Consider the following 19,684-nt stretch of genomic DNA (forward strand, 5'->3'; position numbering starts at 1 on the left):
TATGTTCGCTGCCCACAGACATGGACGAGTGTGCATCCAGTCCCTGTGCCGAGGGTGGCACCTGCATTGATCTGGAAGATGGCTTTGAGTGCCTGTGCCCACCGCAGTGGATGGGCAAGACCTGCCAGATTGTAAGACGGATCTTCGGTGCCCTAGTCCACCCCCCACCCCCCTCCCCCTTCACTTACCTTGAACCAATCAGTCTGCATGTTCTTAGACCAACAGAATGTAACCAGTCGCATTGCAGTGATCCTCAAAGCGTTTATAGGCGTGTGTGTGTGTCTGTGTGTGAGCAAGAAATCTGGTTTGAGTTCTGTTTCATTAATCAGCATTGCATTTGAACGACTAAAAGTTGTTTGCATTTGAAGGTGTTTGCATTTTTGTGTGTGTGTGTTTTGCGTTTGGATATTTCTGTGTTTTCTATCCATGTCAACTACAACACAGACAGTTGGATTTCATTCATCAGCAATGAAAAAGCGTATGGGAGGGGTTGGAGGTTGAACAGCTACTATATGCAACCCGATCCAGGTGATCGTGGGCAGCACTATAAATAGGCAGCTACATAATGGACTGGTCAGGAAAATAGCCCACTGACCTTTCCAGTCAGAGCCACAAGATGAGGGAGAGTCACTCGCCTGTGCTTACGGCCACACAGACGTCTCGTTTTCGGTTTCGTCTTTTTAAATGTTTTGTTTTTATTTTTTCCACACATCAGAGGAAGTGTGAGATGCTCCAGAAAGTTATTTATTTGATTATTTTTTTTTTTTTTTTTTTTTTTTTTTTTTTTGTGAAGCAGCCAAACATTGCCCAGCACCTGCAACCTGACCCACCCCCACTCCAGAAGAGTGGTGTGTGTGGAGTGTGTGTGTGTGTGGTGGTGTTGGTGCTGGGGGCTCGGCTTTCGGGCCGAACCCTAACCCCCGGCTTGTGTTTCGGGGCCACCATTGCCCGCTCCCTGCATTGGGTTTCAACAAGCAGTGTGTGTGTGTGTGTGTGCACGCACAGTGGGGACACTTGGCGGGGGCCCGTACTAAATATTTAACAGGGCCCCTGTAGTGTGGGTGTCTTTAACAAGAAGGTAAAGGCAGTCGAGAGGGGTGTTGAATCGGGTAGTGTATTCTTGTGTGTGTGTGTGTGTGTGTGTGGGGCTCTGCTGTTAGCAATGACGGTTGGCAGAACTGTTAGCCATTGCTGCTAGCCAATGGAAGGTGTCAGGTTAAGATGCAGGATGGTGGGATGAGGGTGGAGGTAGAGAGGGAGAGAGAGGGAAAGAAAAGGTGCAATTACAGAATGAGAGGCTTGACTCTGTCAACTGATCACAAGTTTTCCAAGTGTTTTGTTTTTTTTCCTCCGGTGGTGGGGCTTAAAAGCTGGCTTCTCAAATCTCATTCTTTCTCTCTCTCTCTCTTTCTCTCTCTCTTTCTTTCTCTCTTTCTTTCTTTCTTTCTTTCTTTCTTTCTTTCTTTCTCTATCTCTCTCTCTCTCCATCTCTCTCTCCATCTCTCTCTGTCTCCTTTTAACTCGTGTTGCCTCTCCTCCTCCTCCTCTCCTTGACTCCACAGATGCAAATGAGTGTTTGGGGAAGCCTTGCGTAAACGCTAAATCTTGCAAAAACCTAATAGGCGGATATCACTGTGACTGCTATAAAGGATGGGCCGGACAGAACTGTGACATCAGTTAGTATGCCTCCATCTTGCCCAGCCACCCTCACTTACCCAACACTCTGTCTTCCTGTCACTCACTTCACTTTTTCTTTCTTTCTTTTCCCAGTCTCTTTGCTTCCCCCCTCTTTCTGTCAGTTCAAGCGTCCAACTTTCACTTATTCATTGTGGAGGGTTGCCCCCCCCCCCTCCTCCCCACACACACACACACACACCCTTGTACTACTTCTTCTCCTGTAGGGTCGTCACAAAAAAATCCAGTTCTGTTGCATGCTGGAACGCCTGTGTGAACCGCGCTGTTAACCGTTAACTCTGTATGTGTGTGCATGTGTCATGTGTTGGTGTCCGTTCTCGTTCTTCTAACTGCCTGTAATCTCTCTCTCTCTCTGTTGTACTCACGCTCGTCCACTCACTCACTCCCTCACCCACCCTCCTTAACTCTCTCTCTCCTCTCCTCTCTCTCTCTCTCTCTCTCTCTCTCTCTCTCTCTCTCTCTCTCTCTCTCTCTCCTGGCCTAACACAACCTGATTAACCACAGCTTGGGTGCACCTTCACATCAATAACCCTTGAGTTGCTCTGCCTGTTGTAGTCCTGAAATGATCAAGATGTTTTTTTTCCTCCCGTCTTCCATCCACAGATCTGAATGGGTGCAGTGGGCAGTGTCAGAATGGAGGAGTCTGTAAGGTGAGCTTCTCTCATTGGCATGGTGCATGTAGTTCTCCTTAACTTGCGTCTGATGTTAATGATTATTTAGATATATTCTGCTAAATGTTGGTCTTTTGTGTGAAAAATAGTTATGAAAGGACTAAGAAAGGCCTTTTGTATGTTTGTAGGCTTAATGTAATGGAGGATTTATTTAGTATGTATTATTTATATGTGATTAAAACATTCTCTCTCTCTCTCTCCCCCCCTCTCTCCCCTTCCTCAGGAGGTGGTGCGAGGCGGTTACTTGTGCCAGTGCCCGGTCGGCTTTGTGGGCACCCACTGTGAGATCCAGCGGAACAAGTGTGCCAGCGGGCCGTGTCAGAACGGCGGCCGCTGCCACGTGCTGCTGGACAGCTTCGTCTGCGAGTGCCCACTAGAGTTCAGCGGCACCGTGTGCGAGGTGAGTGCCGTCGCCCCATACACACACACACACACACACACACACTGGGCCTGGCATGACCAAGGTTTTGGAAATAAGGGGGAAAGTTGCATGGACCCTCTGGATGGTCTTTTGTGGTCAAAAGTTTCTGATTTGCTCAAGGCTTTGATGTTTTACTGCCGTGGGCACTAATAAACGCTTACACGCCTCTTAGACCCATAAATGTTTTAATGGTTATGGAATGACTATCAAGCAAAACCCATCATCAACCCTCTTTATCAGAGAATGCACTTCCTGTGTCATGAAGCTTGACGTGAAACTTTGCATTGCTGAGAACAGGAATGTCCATTGTGTTGGTCCTCTTTCTCTAACAGAGATTGACCTGACCAGACCTTTTTTTTGGTTGGTTTTCGTGACCGGAAAGTCATCACAGTGTTATGGGCATGTTGAAAAGGGTGTTCCAGGAAACATTGTGAATGTTTGGCTGGATTTATCGGTTCTTTTTTCTTATTTTTTTATTTCCAATCTTTGAAGGGAACTTTGAAAGCCAGCTCATTAGGTGCAGACATGCAGTACGGTGCCTGTATCGTACCATGTTCTTAGAAGTTTCTAGAACAGCATCAGGATGAGTTCTACACATAGAAACTATCAAAAGCATTGAGGTTGCTTATGACTCCTATTGTAAATCATCTGTTTTGATTTCCCAAGGAGTCAAATGAGTAGAAACCATCATGCAAAATGCATTAGTGTTTTTTTTCTTCCTTAAAGTAAAGCTTTTACCAAGTGGCCCTCATCAGAACGTGTGTGTGCATGTGTGTGTGTTTGCCCGTTTAAAGTTATGCAGCTCTAATGAGGACTTGGCGTGCCAGTCTGACCAAATTTCGAGCCCTTGATGCGTCTGTACGACGCCTGAAGGAAGATCTTTGTTTGTTGCCGCCTTGCTATCAGCTAACATCATTAGCAACAAGTGCGCCTGAACTCGCTGCTCTATCTCAGGGCTAGCAGCCGTGACCATGTGTCCGCTTTTAGCTTGGGGACTCTGTAAGCTTGCAGACAAACCTTCAAGTGTTCGCTAGCTGCAAGCGTTACAGTCTGACTGCTGACTTAGAATTTTAATGTTTTACAGTAAGGCAAGCTAACCTCGCTAGCTTAGCGCTGCATAGCATACTGTAGCATAGCGTAGCATAACACGGGACTGGGAGCAAAGCTAGTGTTTAGCCAGTGAACACCTCTGTATCGGATGGTGTGTGTGTGTGTGTGTGTGTGTGTGTGTGTGTGTGTGTGTGTGTGTGTCTAAAAATAAAAGGCGGGCTGTACTGTACTGTGAATGAGGCGACACTTATTTGGGTGTGCTGGCACGGTGCCTGTTGGTGCTACAACAGTGGGTGGAGGAGAAGATGTTTCTTTGCATTATGATCATGCCTGGAGTGCTTCCACTCTCCCGTTTAGACTCTCCAACAGCTCTTTCCATTACGGGGGGGGGGGGGGGGGTGTTAGGGCAGTGCAGTGCATGATGGGGTTGGGCGTGGCACTCGATGTTTTTTTGGCCACTCAGGTCGCCCGCCCGTCTAGGCCGTGCCAACCTTTGCAGCCAGTGGCGGGTGGAGAGGCTGCCTTAACAGGCCGAGCTGAGACGGCCGCTCCCGTGATCGATGGGAATGTTTTATTCAGGTTTCTGTTGCTAGCTGCTGCCAATGCCAGAGCTCATCTCGGCTCCATTTCACTGGCTGCAGACCTCAATTCCCAGGAGGAGTGAGGAGGAGAGAAAAGGAGAGAAGAGGAGAGGAGAGGAGAAGGGGTAGAGAGACAGAAGGAGAAAGAGGAGAGGGGGGGGGTGATTTCTCTATGCTGCTTGGCTCTTGCGTCATTCCACACACACATACACACGCACCCATATACACACACACACACACACACCCATCACTTGACAGAGGATTGAGCAATCTACGCACGTCCGTCCCCTAAGAGAGAGAGAGAGAGAGAGAGAGAGAGACCTGACTAGTGTCTGTCCAACTGGAGGAGAGCCACAAGAGTGGGCAGCCCAAACACCTTACATGGCAGCTGGCACACTACACTGCTGTGTGTGTACACACACACAAACTTATTCCCTCTCTCTCTTACACTCACACACACATACTCACACACTCAGATGCACTTACACACCTTGTTCCAGCTCCAAAATGGCTCCCCTCTTTAATGATGTGATGACTGCAGGAAGATAGAGACTGTTCTACGACTGTGCGGACATTGAACACACGCACACACACACACACACTTTACAGGATGTGCACTGTACACAAGGATGTGTGTGTGTGTGTGTGTCGAGTGTTTGAACTAGCTCTGGGTAGAGTACTGGAGAGCGATAAAGGCCCGTAAAAGAGAAATACGATAATGGGGTGATTTTCTTTTTTACTGCCTGCGGTTTCCAAAACAGCAACCACATTAGAGCACGGTCAAGGAAATCCCACAGGGACGGGACAGATCACAAAGCGGACAAATAACCCGACAAACTAAACAACCCAACAAACAGAAAAACAACCCAAAAATGGGGGGCACTGTGAGCGCTCATACGATATACGGGCCCAAGTGCCCACGGGGACCTGGGTTCGAATCCGACCTGCGGTCACTTCCCAATCCCACCCAATCTCTCTCTCCCACTCACTTCCTGGCTCACTCTTCACTGTCCTATACAAATAAAGCCAAAAAGCCCAAAAAATATAATTGAGCATTTCTGACCCAACAGCTGCTGTGAGAAGCTCATGGGTCCGGGTCAGAACATCCAACAACAACAAAAAAATAATAATACCAAAGAGAGACCAAAACGATCATATCACTGAAATAACTGTGCGTGTTTCTCGAGCTGCTCTACAGGGAGTTTTGTTGGAGTTATGTTTAAACAAACAAACAAAATGATTTGTGTGTGTGTCTGTGGGAGCGCTGATGGAGTCGTGTAAGAGATGCACTTTGTTTATTAGCTTACGGCCGGCTTCCCCAGCTTACGCCTGTTTGTTTATCTCGCTAAGGGGATTGGCTCTAAAGAGCTAAGGCCTTGAGTCAATCAAAGCCTGCTCGCTTTTAGGCAAACACTCACTCGTGGGCGTGCATGCTTCATTCACTTGCGCGTGCTCTCTTGCTCTCGCTCTCGCTCTTGCTCTCTCCTTCTCCATTTCTCTCTCTCTCGCTCTCGCTCTCTCCTTCTCCATTTCTCTCTCTCTCTCTCGCTCTCGCTCTCTCCTTCTCCATTTCTCTCTCTCTCTCGCTCTCGCTCTCTGTCTCTCCTTCTCCATTTCTCTCTCTCTCTCGCTCTCGCTCTCTGTCTCTCCTTCTCCATTTTTCTCTCTCTCTCGCTCTCTCTCTCTCTCTCTCTCACACTTTGTCTCTCTGCCTTTTCCCTCTTTCATTCATTCTTTCTTTTATTCTCTCATGTGTTGCCTTCCCTCACCACCGTCCTCCTGCTTTGTTGACCAGCTGCCCAACCAGTTGCCATCGAACCCCTGCGAGTCCAACCCGTGCCGGAACGAGGCGTCGTGCCACAGCATGCTGGGAGATTTCTACTGCGCCTGCCCAGAGGACTACGAGGGCAAGACGTGCGCTGACCGAAAGGACCACTGCAGGACCACTCCATGCCAAGGTATGGGCCGCGCCAACCCTGTATCATACCTGTTTCGTGTCATACACTCTTATCTGAGTGAGCGTGTGTAACTAAAAATTATTGTCTTGTTGAGAATTGTGCTAATGTACTGTTCGTATATTTTCTTGAACCCTCACCCGACTTTCACCATAGTGATTGACAGCTGCACGATCGCTGTGGCAGCGAACAGCTCGGACGAGGGCGTTCGGTACATCTCCTCGAACGTGTGTGGCCCCCGCGGTCAGTGTCACAGTCAGCCAGGAGGAAACTTCACCTGCACCTGTGACAAGGGCTTCACCGGGACCTACTGCCATGAGAGTGAGTCTTGTCACTTACTCACACACTCACACACTCACACTCACTCACTCACTCACTCACTCACTCACTCACTCACTCACTCACTCACTCACTCACTCACTCACTCACTCCGGGACCTACTGCCATTGTCTCTCTCTCACTCACTCACTCATACTGTCGTATCAGATATTCAGACTCGGGCCAGAAATTAAGTCAAAACATCTTGTCTACAACGTAATAAAAATACACCATTATAAGTGTTGAAGGCGCAAAAGTCCGGCAGAATTCCGTGCAAAATTCCTTTAATGACTACATAGCGCAAAGCCTGAGTGGATCACACGATCACACTTCCGAACAAATGGTTGAACACCAATATTTATACCTTATCCTTAGATGCTGACACAACATTTGGCAACTTCAAACCCACAGGTGGCATTATGAAAGGATCGCTGTTCGGTCTTATCTTTGCAAGTGAGCATTGTTGCTGCCAAGGGTACGAACTTTTCACCGTAACACAAGTTCAGAGGTTTACACAAAGTTCAGGGGTTTATAAAGTGAACACAGGTCACACATTGTTCATGGATTACATACAGTATCGTTCACTCGTTTGCTCTCTTATTAGCTGTTTTGAGTAGAGCCCGCCTCCAACGGAGTCTTTATTTCCGCAAGTATGTATGTTAGTTAGGAATAACTTCAATGTATTACTTGATTATGGTTGAGGTTATATAAATACATGTTTTACAGTTTCAAACTTGTTCTCTCATCATGATGTCTACAAACCATAGTGATTTTATAGCACAATACACACAATCTCAATCACACACAAACCCATCTTCTCTCCTCTGTGTCAGTCTCACACCCATTCATCTTTTCCCTATTTATTTATTTGTTTGTTTGTTTGTCTGTTTGTGTATTTATTCCCTGTCCTTTCTTAAGAGTCCAATCTCTCACTTTGTTTCTTCGGCATGCAGTGCTCTTTGGTTGGTTGACTTGTACCTGTATTTGTCTGTGCCCAAGTGTCTGTCCACTGGTGGTCATCCGCTCTCTCCTCCTCCTCCTCCTCTTCCTCCTCAGATATCAACGACTGTGTGGCCAGTCCCTGTAGGAATGGAGGCACCTGTATCGACGGGGTCAACGCCTTCCAGTGCATCTGCCCCGACGGATGGGAGGGCACCCTCTGTGACATGAGTCAGTAGGCCTTTTGATCTCTGTCTCTCTCTCCTTCTCTTTCTCTGTCTTCTCATCCCTCTCTCTCTCTCTTTCTTTCTTTCTTTCTTTCTTTCTTTCTTTCTTTCTTTCTATCTCTACAACTTTCTCTTTATTTTTCTCAGAAGCTTTCTCTCCGTTTAATGTCTTAAAATCTTTCATTTTTTCACCCCGCCCCTCGTCTTTCCTTTCATGTTTCTAATTCACTCCCTCTCTCTCTCTCTCTCTCTTTTTCTCTCTCTCTCTCCTCCGTCAGACGTGAACGAGTGCAGCAGAAACCCGTGTAAGAACGGGGGCCGCTGTGTGGACCTGCTCAACGACTTCTACTGCGACTGCAGAGACAACTGGAAGGGCAAGACCTGCCACTCACGTGAGTTAGACCCCCCTGTGGCTCTGCTGTTTTACGAGGTGACAATACTTTAGCAAAGCCTGACGTTGACCTTTGTGCCTGTGTTTGTGTGTGTGTGTGTGTGTGTGTATGTAGGTGAAAGTCAGTGCGACGCAAACACTTGCAGTAACGGGGGAACATGCTACGACAACGGGGATGCGTTCCGCTGTGCCTGCCCCCCTGGGTGGGGTGGCAGCACATGCAACACGGGTGAGTGTGTGTGTCTGTGTCTGTGTGTGTGTGTGTGTGTGTGTGAGAGAGAGAGAGAGCGGTCATGTATTACACGGTGTTCGAGAAATGCAGCTAAATATGATGGTGTATATTAACTGATTTAAAACAACACCATGTAGTTCTTTGACCTTAAAAGAACGACACACATAATGACGTGTCTTTACTTGCACTTTACTTGTACTTACACTGTCCACTCATGGTGCATGCTCTGTGTCACAGCTAAGAACAGCACGTGTGCCTCCAACCCCTGTGCCAACGGAGCTACCTGTGTGGGCGGCGTCGACTCTTTCACCTGCATCTGCAAGGACGGCTGGGAAGGACCCACCTGTGCCCAAAGTAAGTGGCAACCTTCACACGTCCATCTGTCTACCTGCAGTGCCACCACAACCTGCCCAACCCTCCCCCACACACACACACACACACACACACACACACACACACACACACACACACACACACACACACACACCTCTCCCTGCCAAACTACCAGACCCCCCATACACACACACATACGCTCACACTTACTCTCCCTTAGATTTTACTTTCATCATGCACAATTTCAGCTGTAATAGTTTTAATTCAAGCACCCGTTGCAAAATGTTACTGACAACCCATCTTACCACCTCCATACTCATGGACATCTTTTAGCATTATTTAGCTGACTTGTAGTATGCTAAGATACAGGCTGCTATGAGCCTCATCAAGTTTCTGCAAATTGTGTGATGATGCATTGCAGTGCGAGTTTTAGCCCTGATCTCCTCTCGTCTTTTGTGTCCCGCAGATATCAATGACTGCAACCCCCACCCCTGGTAAGTCTGCCTACCGCTCCCTGCTACTACTGTGTCTGCCTCTGGTCAGTGTGTGGTTTTGGGCAGGGGGAGTAGACGCCCCTCTCCCTCGGCATGTTTGGGGCCACTGGTGGCCCTCTTGTCCGGGCCGCCTGTAGAGACCCTCCCCTTCGCTGTACAACACTGCCGGCTCGGAACGCCCCCTTCCTCTCCACACACACACACGCACACACACACACGCGCACACACACACACACACACACACACACACACACACACACACACACACACGTGCGCCAAACCAACCCCCCCACCCACTCTTTCTTCCTAAATGCATGTCCCCCACAGTCAGCACCACCATCAACAACCAACCACCACCGCCACCACCACCGCATCAACAACCCTCAGCACCCCAGCCCATCTCCGATGTTGTTGAGGGAGGGAGGTGTGGAGTTGGGGTGCGTAACGACGGCAAGGTGTCCCTAAATCACCCCTAAATCCGACAGCTCATGCGACTCGGAGGGGGTTGCCTTTAATGGCACAAGACAAAGGGCCCGCGGGCCCTAAAAGAGTGCCCCCAACCGGGCCCAGGGGCCAGGGGAGCGACATGGAGGAAGGGAGGGGTGGTTTGCACTCTGTGTGTGTGTGTGTGTGTTGTTGGGTTTGTGTGTGAGAAAAGGGGGGGGGGGTGTCTCTTCTCTGTCTCGCTCTTTCTTGCTCGCTCTCTCTCTTTCTCTATCCTTTTCTCTTACTTTTTTTTTTCCTACCCTTCCCTCCTATCTCCTCCTCCTATTCTTCACCGGTGACCTGGGAACAGCAGATGGGGGGATTGAGAGGGATGGATGGAGGGAGGGTTTGGGAAGAGAGAAGAGGAATGACATCCCAGCAAGGGGCCGGGGGGGGGGGGGGGGGGTGATTAGTGATTAGCATGTGAAAGGTGGGGTGTTGATGAATCTCCTCCATCCCTCTCTCAATCCCTCTCTTTTTTTCCCTCACATTCTCTCTCTCTCTCTCTCTCTCTCTCTCTCTCTCTCTCTCTCTCTCTCTCTCTCTCTCTCTCTCTCTCTCTCTCTCTCTCTCTCTCTCTCTTTATATCTATCTATATCTCGCTATCTGTCTTTCTATTCATCTTACACATTTCACCTCTTTACAATTAGCAATTAGCTACATTTGACACAACTCATGTCTGGTATCGGGGACTGTACCTTTAATGGTGCCTTAATGAGACTTTAATGTGGTTATTTCAGTGAGTAAATCACAGTGGCTTTTCCTCTCCCTCCCCCAGTTATAACGGCGGCATCTGTGTGGACGGAGTCAACTGGTTCCGCTGTGAGTGCGCTCCTGGATTTGCTGGACCGGACTGTCGCATCAGTGAGTAGCACTCAAACATGCTTAGTTATTGTGTGTGTGTGTGTCTTTGTCCAGCGACAGGGTGTTTACAGGCACTCTTCACCCAAAATGTCAGTTTTAGGGAGTATCCCTTGGCCTATGACCCTGCTGGGATCAGAGGTCACCATCCCTCTCGGTTTCTCTCTCTCTCTCTCACACACACACACACACACACACAAATGTCCTAAGCAGATGAATAATTCAGCTGGCCGCGGATTCCAGAGCTGTCTGGCATAGAGCTCTTGGCTCTTTGTCAGACTTCTGTGTGTGTCTGTGTGTGTGTGAACCCCTCAGATTGTCCTTTGCATGTTGGCATTCAAATGGTTGTAGTCATTCACACTGCAGCCTTTCAGAGAGAGGAGAGGTCAGCCACTTCTGCTTCACACACACACACACACACACACACACACACACACACACACACACACACACACACACACACACACACACACACACATACATATATATATATATATATATATTTCACACACACCCCTGGCCTACTTGTGCTACTACCCACAGGACGACTGGTCAGGCTAAGGCTAAATTTAGCTTTAAGAATAAGAAGGGTGCTCTACAGTGTTCAGATGGTACTCACATGTGGTAAACTGGTCTACAGGCCTCTTAATGAAGCAGTCATTTTAGAAGGCTGGTGCGGAAACTTTGACTCCAACTATATTTTCCATCTCTCTTTCTTTCATCTTTTTTTCTTTCTTTCTTGCAATCTGAGGATGTAATACACTGGGATAGTATGTGTGTTGCAGTATTGTAAGCATCTCTATAATGGTCTAATAAAGGAGTGTTGACCTCGTCCTTGCCCCCCTCACCCTCTCCTCTTCCATCCCGCTCCTCTCCAGACATCGACGAGTGCCAGTCGTCGCCCTGTGCGTACGGCTCCACCTGCGTAGACGAGATCAACGGCTTCCGCTGCATCTGTCCCCTGGGTCGATCTGGCGCCCGCTGTCAGGAGTGTGAGTGCCCACAACTGTCACACACATACACACACAGACACACACCTGGGCCACACTGGCGCCGGCTACCAGGAGAGTAAATTCCCACAACTCAAACTGTCCTTTTATTGTTTTACATACACACACACACACACACACACACACACACACACCACTCTAATCCCCCAACATGAGGGCAGAACACTTTCATCTCTACCCGCCACGTCCCTCATTTCTCCTAGTGTCCATCTGTCTGTGGACACACATGTAGACATCTGTCTGTAGGTACACACACAAACACACACACACGTTTTATGATTTCTTCCTGTTGAGAATACACAGTGGATGAATGAGTGTGCTTTCATCAGTGCCGTACCTTTATGATATACGCTGGCTTACGTCGACTAACCATATGGCAGATAAATGAGGCTGTGTGTGTGTACACAGTTTAGATCATCCCATTTTTTTTTTTTTCTGTTATGGCTGATCCGCTCTACTTTTTGGAGATTATAATCAGTGATGATGATAATCATAATGATACAATGTGTATGATCCCTGTAGTAAGAGTGCCTGTTGAGCTTAAAGGCTTTAAAACTGTATTGTCATGTCACATGTTGTACAACGTGGCAGGTTTTAAAACGTGTGTGTGTGTGTGTGTGTGTGCCATATTCTCGTCGAGCAGTCATTGGAATCGGGAAAACATGCCACTACGGCGGCCTGCAGTTCCCTCACGGGAGTCGCTGGGAGGAGGAGTGCAACAGCTGCCAGTGTATCAACGGCAAGGTGGACTGCACCAAGGTAAGCCAACCCACTGTCCCGACAAGCATGACTGACCGCTCCTCACCCTCTCCCACAAGGATCAGTCAGAGGGGGGGCAAGCCAGTGTACTGACCCCTAACAGTGGGACTTTGTCCCTCTAGTTACAGTTGAGCTCAACCCCAAACATTTTATTGTTAGAGTTTCTGTTTATTTGCTGTTCTCAAAGAAGCCACTGTGGGAATTGTGTTAAAGATTAGTGAAGTAAGTGCACAGTGAAGAAAAAAGGTCCAGCTCACACAAAGACGGTTAGTACAAAACAAACATTTCTTTTAAGTTGGATTAATGTGTTGAAGCTGTCCATTAGTGTGGGCTCTATAGGAATAGATGACTCAACGGTTCAAGTATGTGGCAGACGTCACACCTATCTGCCATGTCATGACTCCCACGTCTGTGTCAAGTCGTGCCTGACCCTTACGTCTGACCTTTGACCTCTCGACTTGTCACCCAGGTGGTGTGTGGGCGACGGCCGTGCCTGTTGCCTGGGGTGAGGCTGGACCAGCAGCAGCATCTCCGGGACAACCAGATGGAGCAGCATCAGCACCAGCAGCCGCAGCACGCGTGCCCGAGGGGACGAGGCTGCCTTGAGCACAGCTTCCTGACCTGCTTCTCACCGCCATGCCACCAGTGGGGCGTGTGCTCGTCCCCCCAGCCGCAGGTCGACGTCCACACCAAGTGTGAGCCCAACACGGGCTACCTGGACAACAGCTGTGCCCGCATTACGCTCATCTTCAACCGCGAGAAGGTGCCTCCGGTGAGTGACCACAAGAGCACAAATCAAACTTTTTTTTTTTTTTTTTTTTTTTTTTAGTATAGGGTAAACTAAAAAGCTAAAATTATTGGAAAATTGTACAAATAATTTTCACCCCATCATAAATATCCGCTGTATGTCCTGATCTTGTGAAAACAAATATTTATGTGAAAGCAAATAGAGCAGTACAGTCTCTTAATACGTGTCTGGAAGCCCTTAATAACCAAACCTTACCAGCCTCCAAACCTCACATACTGGTTACATAATTTATGGCTCATTTCTGAACGCTTTCTTCTGATGTTTTATTTTTTTCTTTTTTGCGACTAAGTCTAGACGTTTTCTCGGGTCTGTTTGTTCTAGCGACTTGAAAAATGGACCCAGGCAAGAACATCGCCAGGCTGATTTACAACTGGTCTGTTGTGCTGTGATTTAGTGGTGCGATTTATGAGTGCGCTATGTTCTGCACTTGCATCCTAAGTCCGGTTCTGTTGTTTTTGTTCCACAACAGGGTACAACAGTAGAGAACATCTGTTCGGAGCTCAGATACCTTCCAGCCACACGGAACCTGGCCAAAGAGCATGCCTTACTGGTGCTTTGTGACCTGTCGTATACTAACCAGGATGCCGTTGAGGTGGCAATAGTAAGTACAACTCTCTCGCCCTTTTTCTCTCTCTTTCTCTCTCTCTTTCACACACACACACACACACACACACACAGACCTCCTCTCAGATGTCTTCTGTCTCTTCCCATGTCATAGCACACAGCATTGTTGTAATATCCTCATAATAAGTTGAGGATGGTAAAAGATGTGCTCAACCACTTCTTTGAATTGATGAGATGTCATTGCATGCGTTTTCAGATGGGGTAAAGAGTCATAAATGCACTTTGAATACGAGCGAGTTTTCTCTCAATATTCATAAGAATATGGAGTTTCCCTTTCCTCCTCCTTTGACGTGATTAGAATCATCTGGAGTGTGTGTGTGTGTGTGTGTGTGTGTGTGTGTGTGTGTGTTGGGGGGTGGCTGAGGGGAGAAGATGGCTGGTTTGAGAGAGAATGCTAATAGATTTAGATTTGATTTCCTGTTCCCTGTGAGTTGCACGGCATTTCAGCGTAGAGGTCGCACTGAGGCAGTGGCAGTTAGTCTACACACACACACACCACCCCCCTGCCCTCTTTTGAATGCAGCTGAGTTTACTCAGTAATGACTTTCAGTTGACCAACCTGCAGTGGGTCCGACTGCAATGCAGCATTTCCTCCTTTTTTTTCTCTCTCTCTCTTTCGCCCTCTCTCAATCCTCCTTTTTTCTCTCTCTATGTAATTCAAATAGAAAGTTGCTTTATTGGCCTGACTAGACACTTGTATTGCTAAAGCACAAAGACCAATCCAACTAATTCAGATTCATTTGTGATGTCAGTCATGCACATAAAACATCATAGTTGGTTTAGGAAAGGTAAAAAAATACTGTCGAGAAGAAAAAGCAAAACATAGTGTAATATGAAAGGCAAGTTGAAATACACATCTCCATCTCTCTCTCTCTCTCTCTCTCTCTCTCTCTCTCTCTCTCTCTCTCTCTCTCTCTCTCTCTCTCTCTCTCTTTTTCTTTTTCTCTTTCTTCCTCTCTCTGGGGCTCAGTTGGCCTTGTGCTGGGGTGGGGGGGATGGGGCAGAGTCCTAAGCCAGAGTCTATGATGTAGCCCTGTTCTGTACTCACTCTCAACGTTTGCCACCTCCCCTGCCCCTCTCAGTCGTTCCAGCAGGAAGAGCAGCCGGACCACAGTCGTGTCCAGGAGGCGGCTAGTGGCATCGTCAGCGCACTGTCCAAGCGCCACAACAGCACGGTCATGCTCGCCATCATCGAGGTGAAGGTGGAGACCCAGATCATGCCCCAGTCAGTCGGTGAGTAAAAACAGACACAGACACAGGTCATGCTCCTCAAGTCAGTCAGTGAGTAAAAACACATTGTCACTCTCACACACACACACACACACACATACACACACTTACTCACTCAGTCAGTTGGTGATTAAACACAGATGCACACACACACACAGTGGAAACCTAGGTCATGCCCCAGTCAGTTGGTATATACACACACACACACACACAAACAGAGACAGCTAACATTGAATGACCGACCCATAGACACACATGTCTTTACCCCCTGATGTTCTGGGCGTCCATGCCCGTCACTCAACGATCACGCCTTTTTCCTTGCTGTGTGATGCACAGCATGTGGCGACGTTCGGACCGGGCTGAGCGGAGACAATCGATTTCACAGAGCCAGGGCTTTTAAAATGGTGGAAGTCAGTAGAGAGGCTCTGTTATTCACTTGGCCATGTTCGGCAGGCTCTGGTTCCCAACTCAACTGAGTGAGTCAGTGTAACTCAAAGTGTAACTGCATAATTGTGGCTGGTGATGGGGCTCGAGACATCTGTGTAGAACGCTTAGCTCACTGAGTCAGAAAGACTGAAGAGAGCACACTTGTCTTTTGAGGACCCCCCCCCACACACACACACACCTTTTATAGCAATTCTAATGGAATGAACTTCTGGAGAAACTAAGGTAGCTATTTTTTACGTAGGATGAGTTGTCTGGTTGTGTTATCTGTGTAATCGTCTGCAGGTGTGTGTCCAGCAGACTAATGGGAAGTCCCACCCAGTTTCAAGCTGACTCAGCGTGCCAAAGTGGGCATTGTGTCATTGAATGTCTTTCCTTTATAAAAAAAAAAAAACTAAGTCATTTTCATATATAGCCCCTATTGAGCATTTTCTTCCCCCTTATCAGCATCTTTCTTTTAGTATTCAGTATTCATTTATCCATTTGCACCTTTTATCTATTTATATATATATATATATATGTATGTATGTATATGTATATGTGTGTGTTTAAATTATTTGTTTCTGTAGATGTACCGCTTGGACCCCGTTCAGTGCTATATTTTGTTTCTGTAGCTATCAGTTGGTTCCATCAAATGTATCTGCATAACTGACTGTACCCTGTCACTCTCTCTCCCCCAGACTACCTGGTACCACTACTGTGTGTGCTGTTCTGTGGCCTGTGGGTGGTATGCATGGTGGTGTGCGTGTGGTGGATGCGCAAGCGCCGAAAAGAGCGTGAGAGGCGCCGACGCCACTCCCCCGACGACAACATCAATAACCAGTGGGAGCCCCTGCGACCGGTGACCGCCGGTCAGGGACTGGGCTTGGGCGTGGGCGCAGGGCCCAAGGATAGCAACCTGGATGCGCAGTACGAGCGCGCCAAGCTCATGGGCACGCCCGAGCGGATGTGCGACGGGCGCGAGGACGAGGAGGAGGCCGAGGACGACCTGGAGCTGGGGAGAGGTGGAGGAGGAGGTGGTGACGGAGACGGAGGGATGATGGAGGTGGAGCTGGAGCCTGCAGAGGACGGCTATGGCAAGGAGGATTCCTGCGGCAAGCTGCGCATGTACTCTAAGGGGCCAGCGCAGGGCCAGGGGTTGGCCAAAGGAGAGGTGATCTGCACCACCCGAAGCAGCAGCGGCAGCGTTGGTGGCAGTAGCTGCAACGCCGCCTCGCTCAAGACGCCTCACCGGACCACGGTGTCGGTGGCGGGGGCTCCCCACAGCCCCAAAGACAACCGCTGTAAAAACATCAACATGGGCCCTGACCTCAAACACCATTGTGTATGAGCCCTCAATAACAACCCCCCCACCCCTTACAGCATCTCTACCAGTCCCTTCACCAAACCATCCCAACAGCCTATCCCAAACAACCAACCAACCAACTAACTCTGACAGAGAATCTTAAGAGAGGAGGAGAGGACTCTCACCTCATTTAAAAAAACAAAACTTTCAGTTTGAAAAGAACTTAATTTTTTTCCTCTCTTTTCTTGGCTTGACATTTCTTTTTTATTTCCAGCAAATTAGTTTTGCTGTTCAAGCTGAATGTCGACACGGAGGACTTATTATTTTTTTTTTTTTTATTTAACCTTTTTTTTTTCCTTCTCCTCTCCCTTCCTTTGGCATTCATATTTTTATTTTTTGTGTACAGATGAAGCAGAATTGTATTTCTTTATAATCAGGCAAGACAAAAGAGAGGCCTATGTTGTTCTATTGTTTTGGTTTTTCGGAGAGATGTCCTGCTGTGTACAAGCAGAAAGATAACTCATAATGGAGGAAGAAAAATATAAATGTATAGATACAAAAGACAACTTTTTTTCTGTTGTTGTTTACAGACGATTGCCCCTTGTGTTCAATTTTTTTTTCTCTGCCATGGATTAATAGGAAGGCTAAGCAGTGGTGGGTTAGGGGGGAACTGACTGACTCTAGGACCCAGCGGAAAGCAGGTGTCCCTTTCTCCCTCCCAACCGCCCTGACTGTCCCCTGTCCGTTTGTCCAGCTCTCCTCGACGATGCACGCCAGCCTTATGAAAGTGCGTTGCCCTAGAGGAACGAGAGATGATGAAAACAAACTAAAAAAGAATACTCCTGTGCCTACAGAGTGGCCTTGATTTACTCACGCCCCACCCCCCTCACTCACTTTATTCCTTTCTGTTGTCTCGGCTGAAGAAAAAAAAATAAGAGGATTGCAGTATTTTTTTCTTTTGTTCTGTTTTAGTTTCTTTTTGTTTAACTTTTGGTTTGAGCTGGTAGCAAGTGCCTTTCAACAAGCCCCACCCCAAACAACCACCCTCCCACCCACCCAAAGTTATTTGCGTCTCGCTGCCGAGGTTGTGCCCCCCCCCCCCTTCCTCTAAGACCCCAACCCCACAAGGTTATTCAGTCTCCATCAAAAGGGATAGGGCCATCGGTTATGTCATATCTCTATATTTTCTTGAGACACTCATCCAAGCATTGAGGTATTTGATCAAAGACAAGACAAGAACATGTACATAGATGTATATAATAAAGGAGTCGCTGTGTATATTTGAATTTAGTAAATTAAGACAAGTCACACTTTTTTTTATTATTATTATAATTATTATTATTATTATTACTATTATTATTACTGTTATTATGATTTAAACATTTTTTTTTTTTTACAATGCCATTCCTTTTATTTATGCCAGTTCTCACAGGCAGGTTTTATAACAAATTAACAGCGTCCCAAAGGCAGAACAGTATGTATACAGAGGTCATCATTTTATGTTAATTTTTGTTTGTTTGTTTTTTTTCACTATAAGGAGTTAATGCTTTAAGATTGTGTGGTGTATTGTGGCGTGTTTGTTCGCCTCCGTTAAAAGAAAAAAAGTCTCTCCCCTCCTGTCCTCCTTTTGCTGTCATGGAACGTTCTGGAAACTGGAAAAAAAAAAACTGTGGTGCCATCACACTATGAGGGGCGTTAATCTGATCTCTCGGACGATGTGAAAGTTTTTTATTTTATTTTACTCAATCTGCTTTCACCTGTTTTGGGTTGAGGCTTCATGAAGGGAACAATTTTTTTTCTGTCGTTGTAAAGCTTTTTTTCTTCTTTTTTTTTTTTTTTTTTTTTTTGTTCGAGGTACCAACCGATAAAGACATCTGGATTACCTCAGAATTGGCGACAATGACCTGTGTTTTTTCTTTTTTCTAGCAATTGTCATGTTTAAAAAAGAAAGAAAGAAAATCTCTCTTGGACAGCACCTTGTTTCCATATCTGGGAGGACACAAAATAAAGAAATTTAAAAACTATCCCTAACAGCTGTTCAGAAAAGGATTATGCATCACATTTGGGAATGGCAGGGGAGGAATGAGAACTATAAAAAAAATGTAATTTTTGTACAAAAAGAATTGCTTTGCAAAAGTTATTTGGTTCATTTAGTGGAATTTATGTTTGTTATTAGAAATAAATCAAAAACTATTTATTAAAGCATTTTATAACAATGTCCTCAAAAAAACAAACAAGCACTGTGCCTTCATGTTCAGCATGACGAAGGGGATTTTATGGTTATTTGGTGAAAAATGTCTCACTTATTGGGTATGAAATCACACAGATGACATGCTAACAGTTACCATAGCACACATACATTCAGCATTAGGGCTTGTTTTCTTTCTTGAGCTCCAGCATCAAACTCTTTGCCCTTGCTGTAACCACAAATGAAGGCGCCTCCAGGATCAATACAGGAACTCTCTCTTCCAGGCAAGAGGGCTTGGAAAGAGACTCGGCCAATCGGAAGTGGTCTCCTGTTCTGGGCTGACAGCAGAGCAGCCAATGGGGTCACTCGGCTTGCCGTGGCTTCATCCGTTCTGAATGTTTTATGAGCGAGGCCTGCAATGATGATGCCTGTGTGCGCTAGCTAGCGCTACAGGCCCTCATCTCCAGTGAATTAGCCTCCGCTAATGGGATAGTCCATACACACACACACCACACCACCACCAACACCACCACCAGCACAGAGTAGGATAGGATTTCACATCCGACGTCTGTGATACTCTACTACTCATTCTTATTGATGGTGTGGGCTCTGGCAGGAAAGGGAGGACGGCCTGAGTGCCCGAGAGTAAGAGGAGTCGGGAGATCGGAGAGTGTGGTTTCGT

At 47.1% G+C, this 19,684-nt stretch overlaps 1 protein-coding gene across 1 annotated transcript; it reads left to right on the forward strand.

Annotated features, from left to right (window-relative positions):
• Positions 1-14: 14 nt before the first annotated feature.
• jag2b (jagged canonical Notch ligand 2b) lies at positions 15-19,016 on the forward strand. Its single transcript, XM_042095743.1, has 18 exons — positions 15-132; positions 1,563-1,676; positions 2,299-2,345; positions 2,590-2,766; positions 6,214-6,376; positions 6,530-6,694; positions 7,748-7,861; positions 8,136-8,249; positions 8,364-8,477; positions 8,718-8,834; positions 9,280-9,307; positions 10,572-10,657; positions 11,533-11,646; positions 12,308-12,423; positions 12,893-13,195; positions 13,701-13,832; positions 14,938-15,088; positions 16,210-19,016. The coding sequence occupies exons 1-18, from the start codon at positions 21-23 to the stop codon at positions 16,857-16,859; spliced, it is 2,817 nt and encodes a 938-aa protein (XP_041951677.1). The 5' UTR covers positions 15-20; the 3' UTR covers positions 16,860-19,016.
• The last annotated feature ends 668 nt before the right edge of the window (positions 19,017-19,684 follow it).

Source organism: Alosa sapidissima, chromosome 6, assembly GCF_018492685.1.
Source record: "Alosa sapidissima isolate fAloSap1 chromosome 6, fAloSap1.pri, whole genome shotgun sequence".
Classification (NCBI taxonomy): domain Eukaryota; kingdom Metazoa; phylum Chordata; class Actinopteri; order Clupeiformes; family Clupeidae; genus Alosa; species Alosa sapidissima.

Excerpts from the sequence above, each read along its gene's own strand:
- jag2b (XM_042095743.1), top strand. The coding sequence starts at position 21 with ATGGACGAGTGTGCATCCAGTCCCTGTGCCGAGGGTGGCACCTGCATT. Across the intron at positions 2,346-2,589 it reads AGAATGGAGGAGTCTGTAAG|GAGGTGGTGCGAGGCGGTTA; the intron begins GTGAGCTTCTCT and ends CCCCTTCCTCAG. Across the intron at positions 15,089-16,209 it reads GATCATGCCCCAGTCAGTCG|ACTACCTGGTACCACTACTG; the intron begins GTGAGTAAAAAC and ends TCTCTCCCCCAG.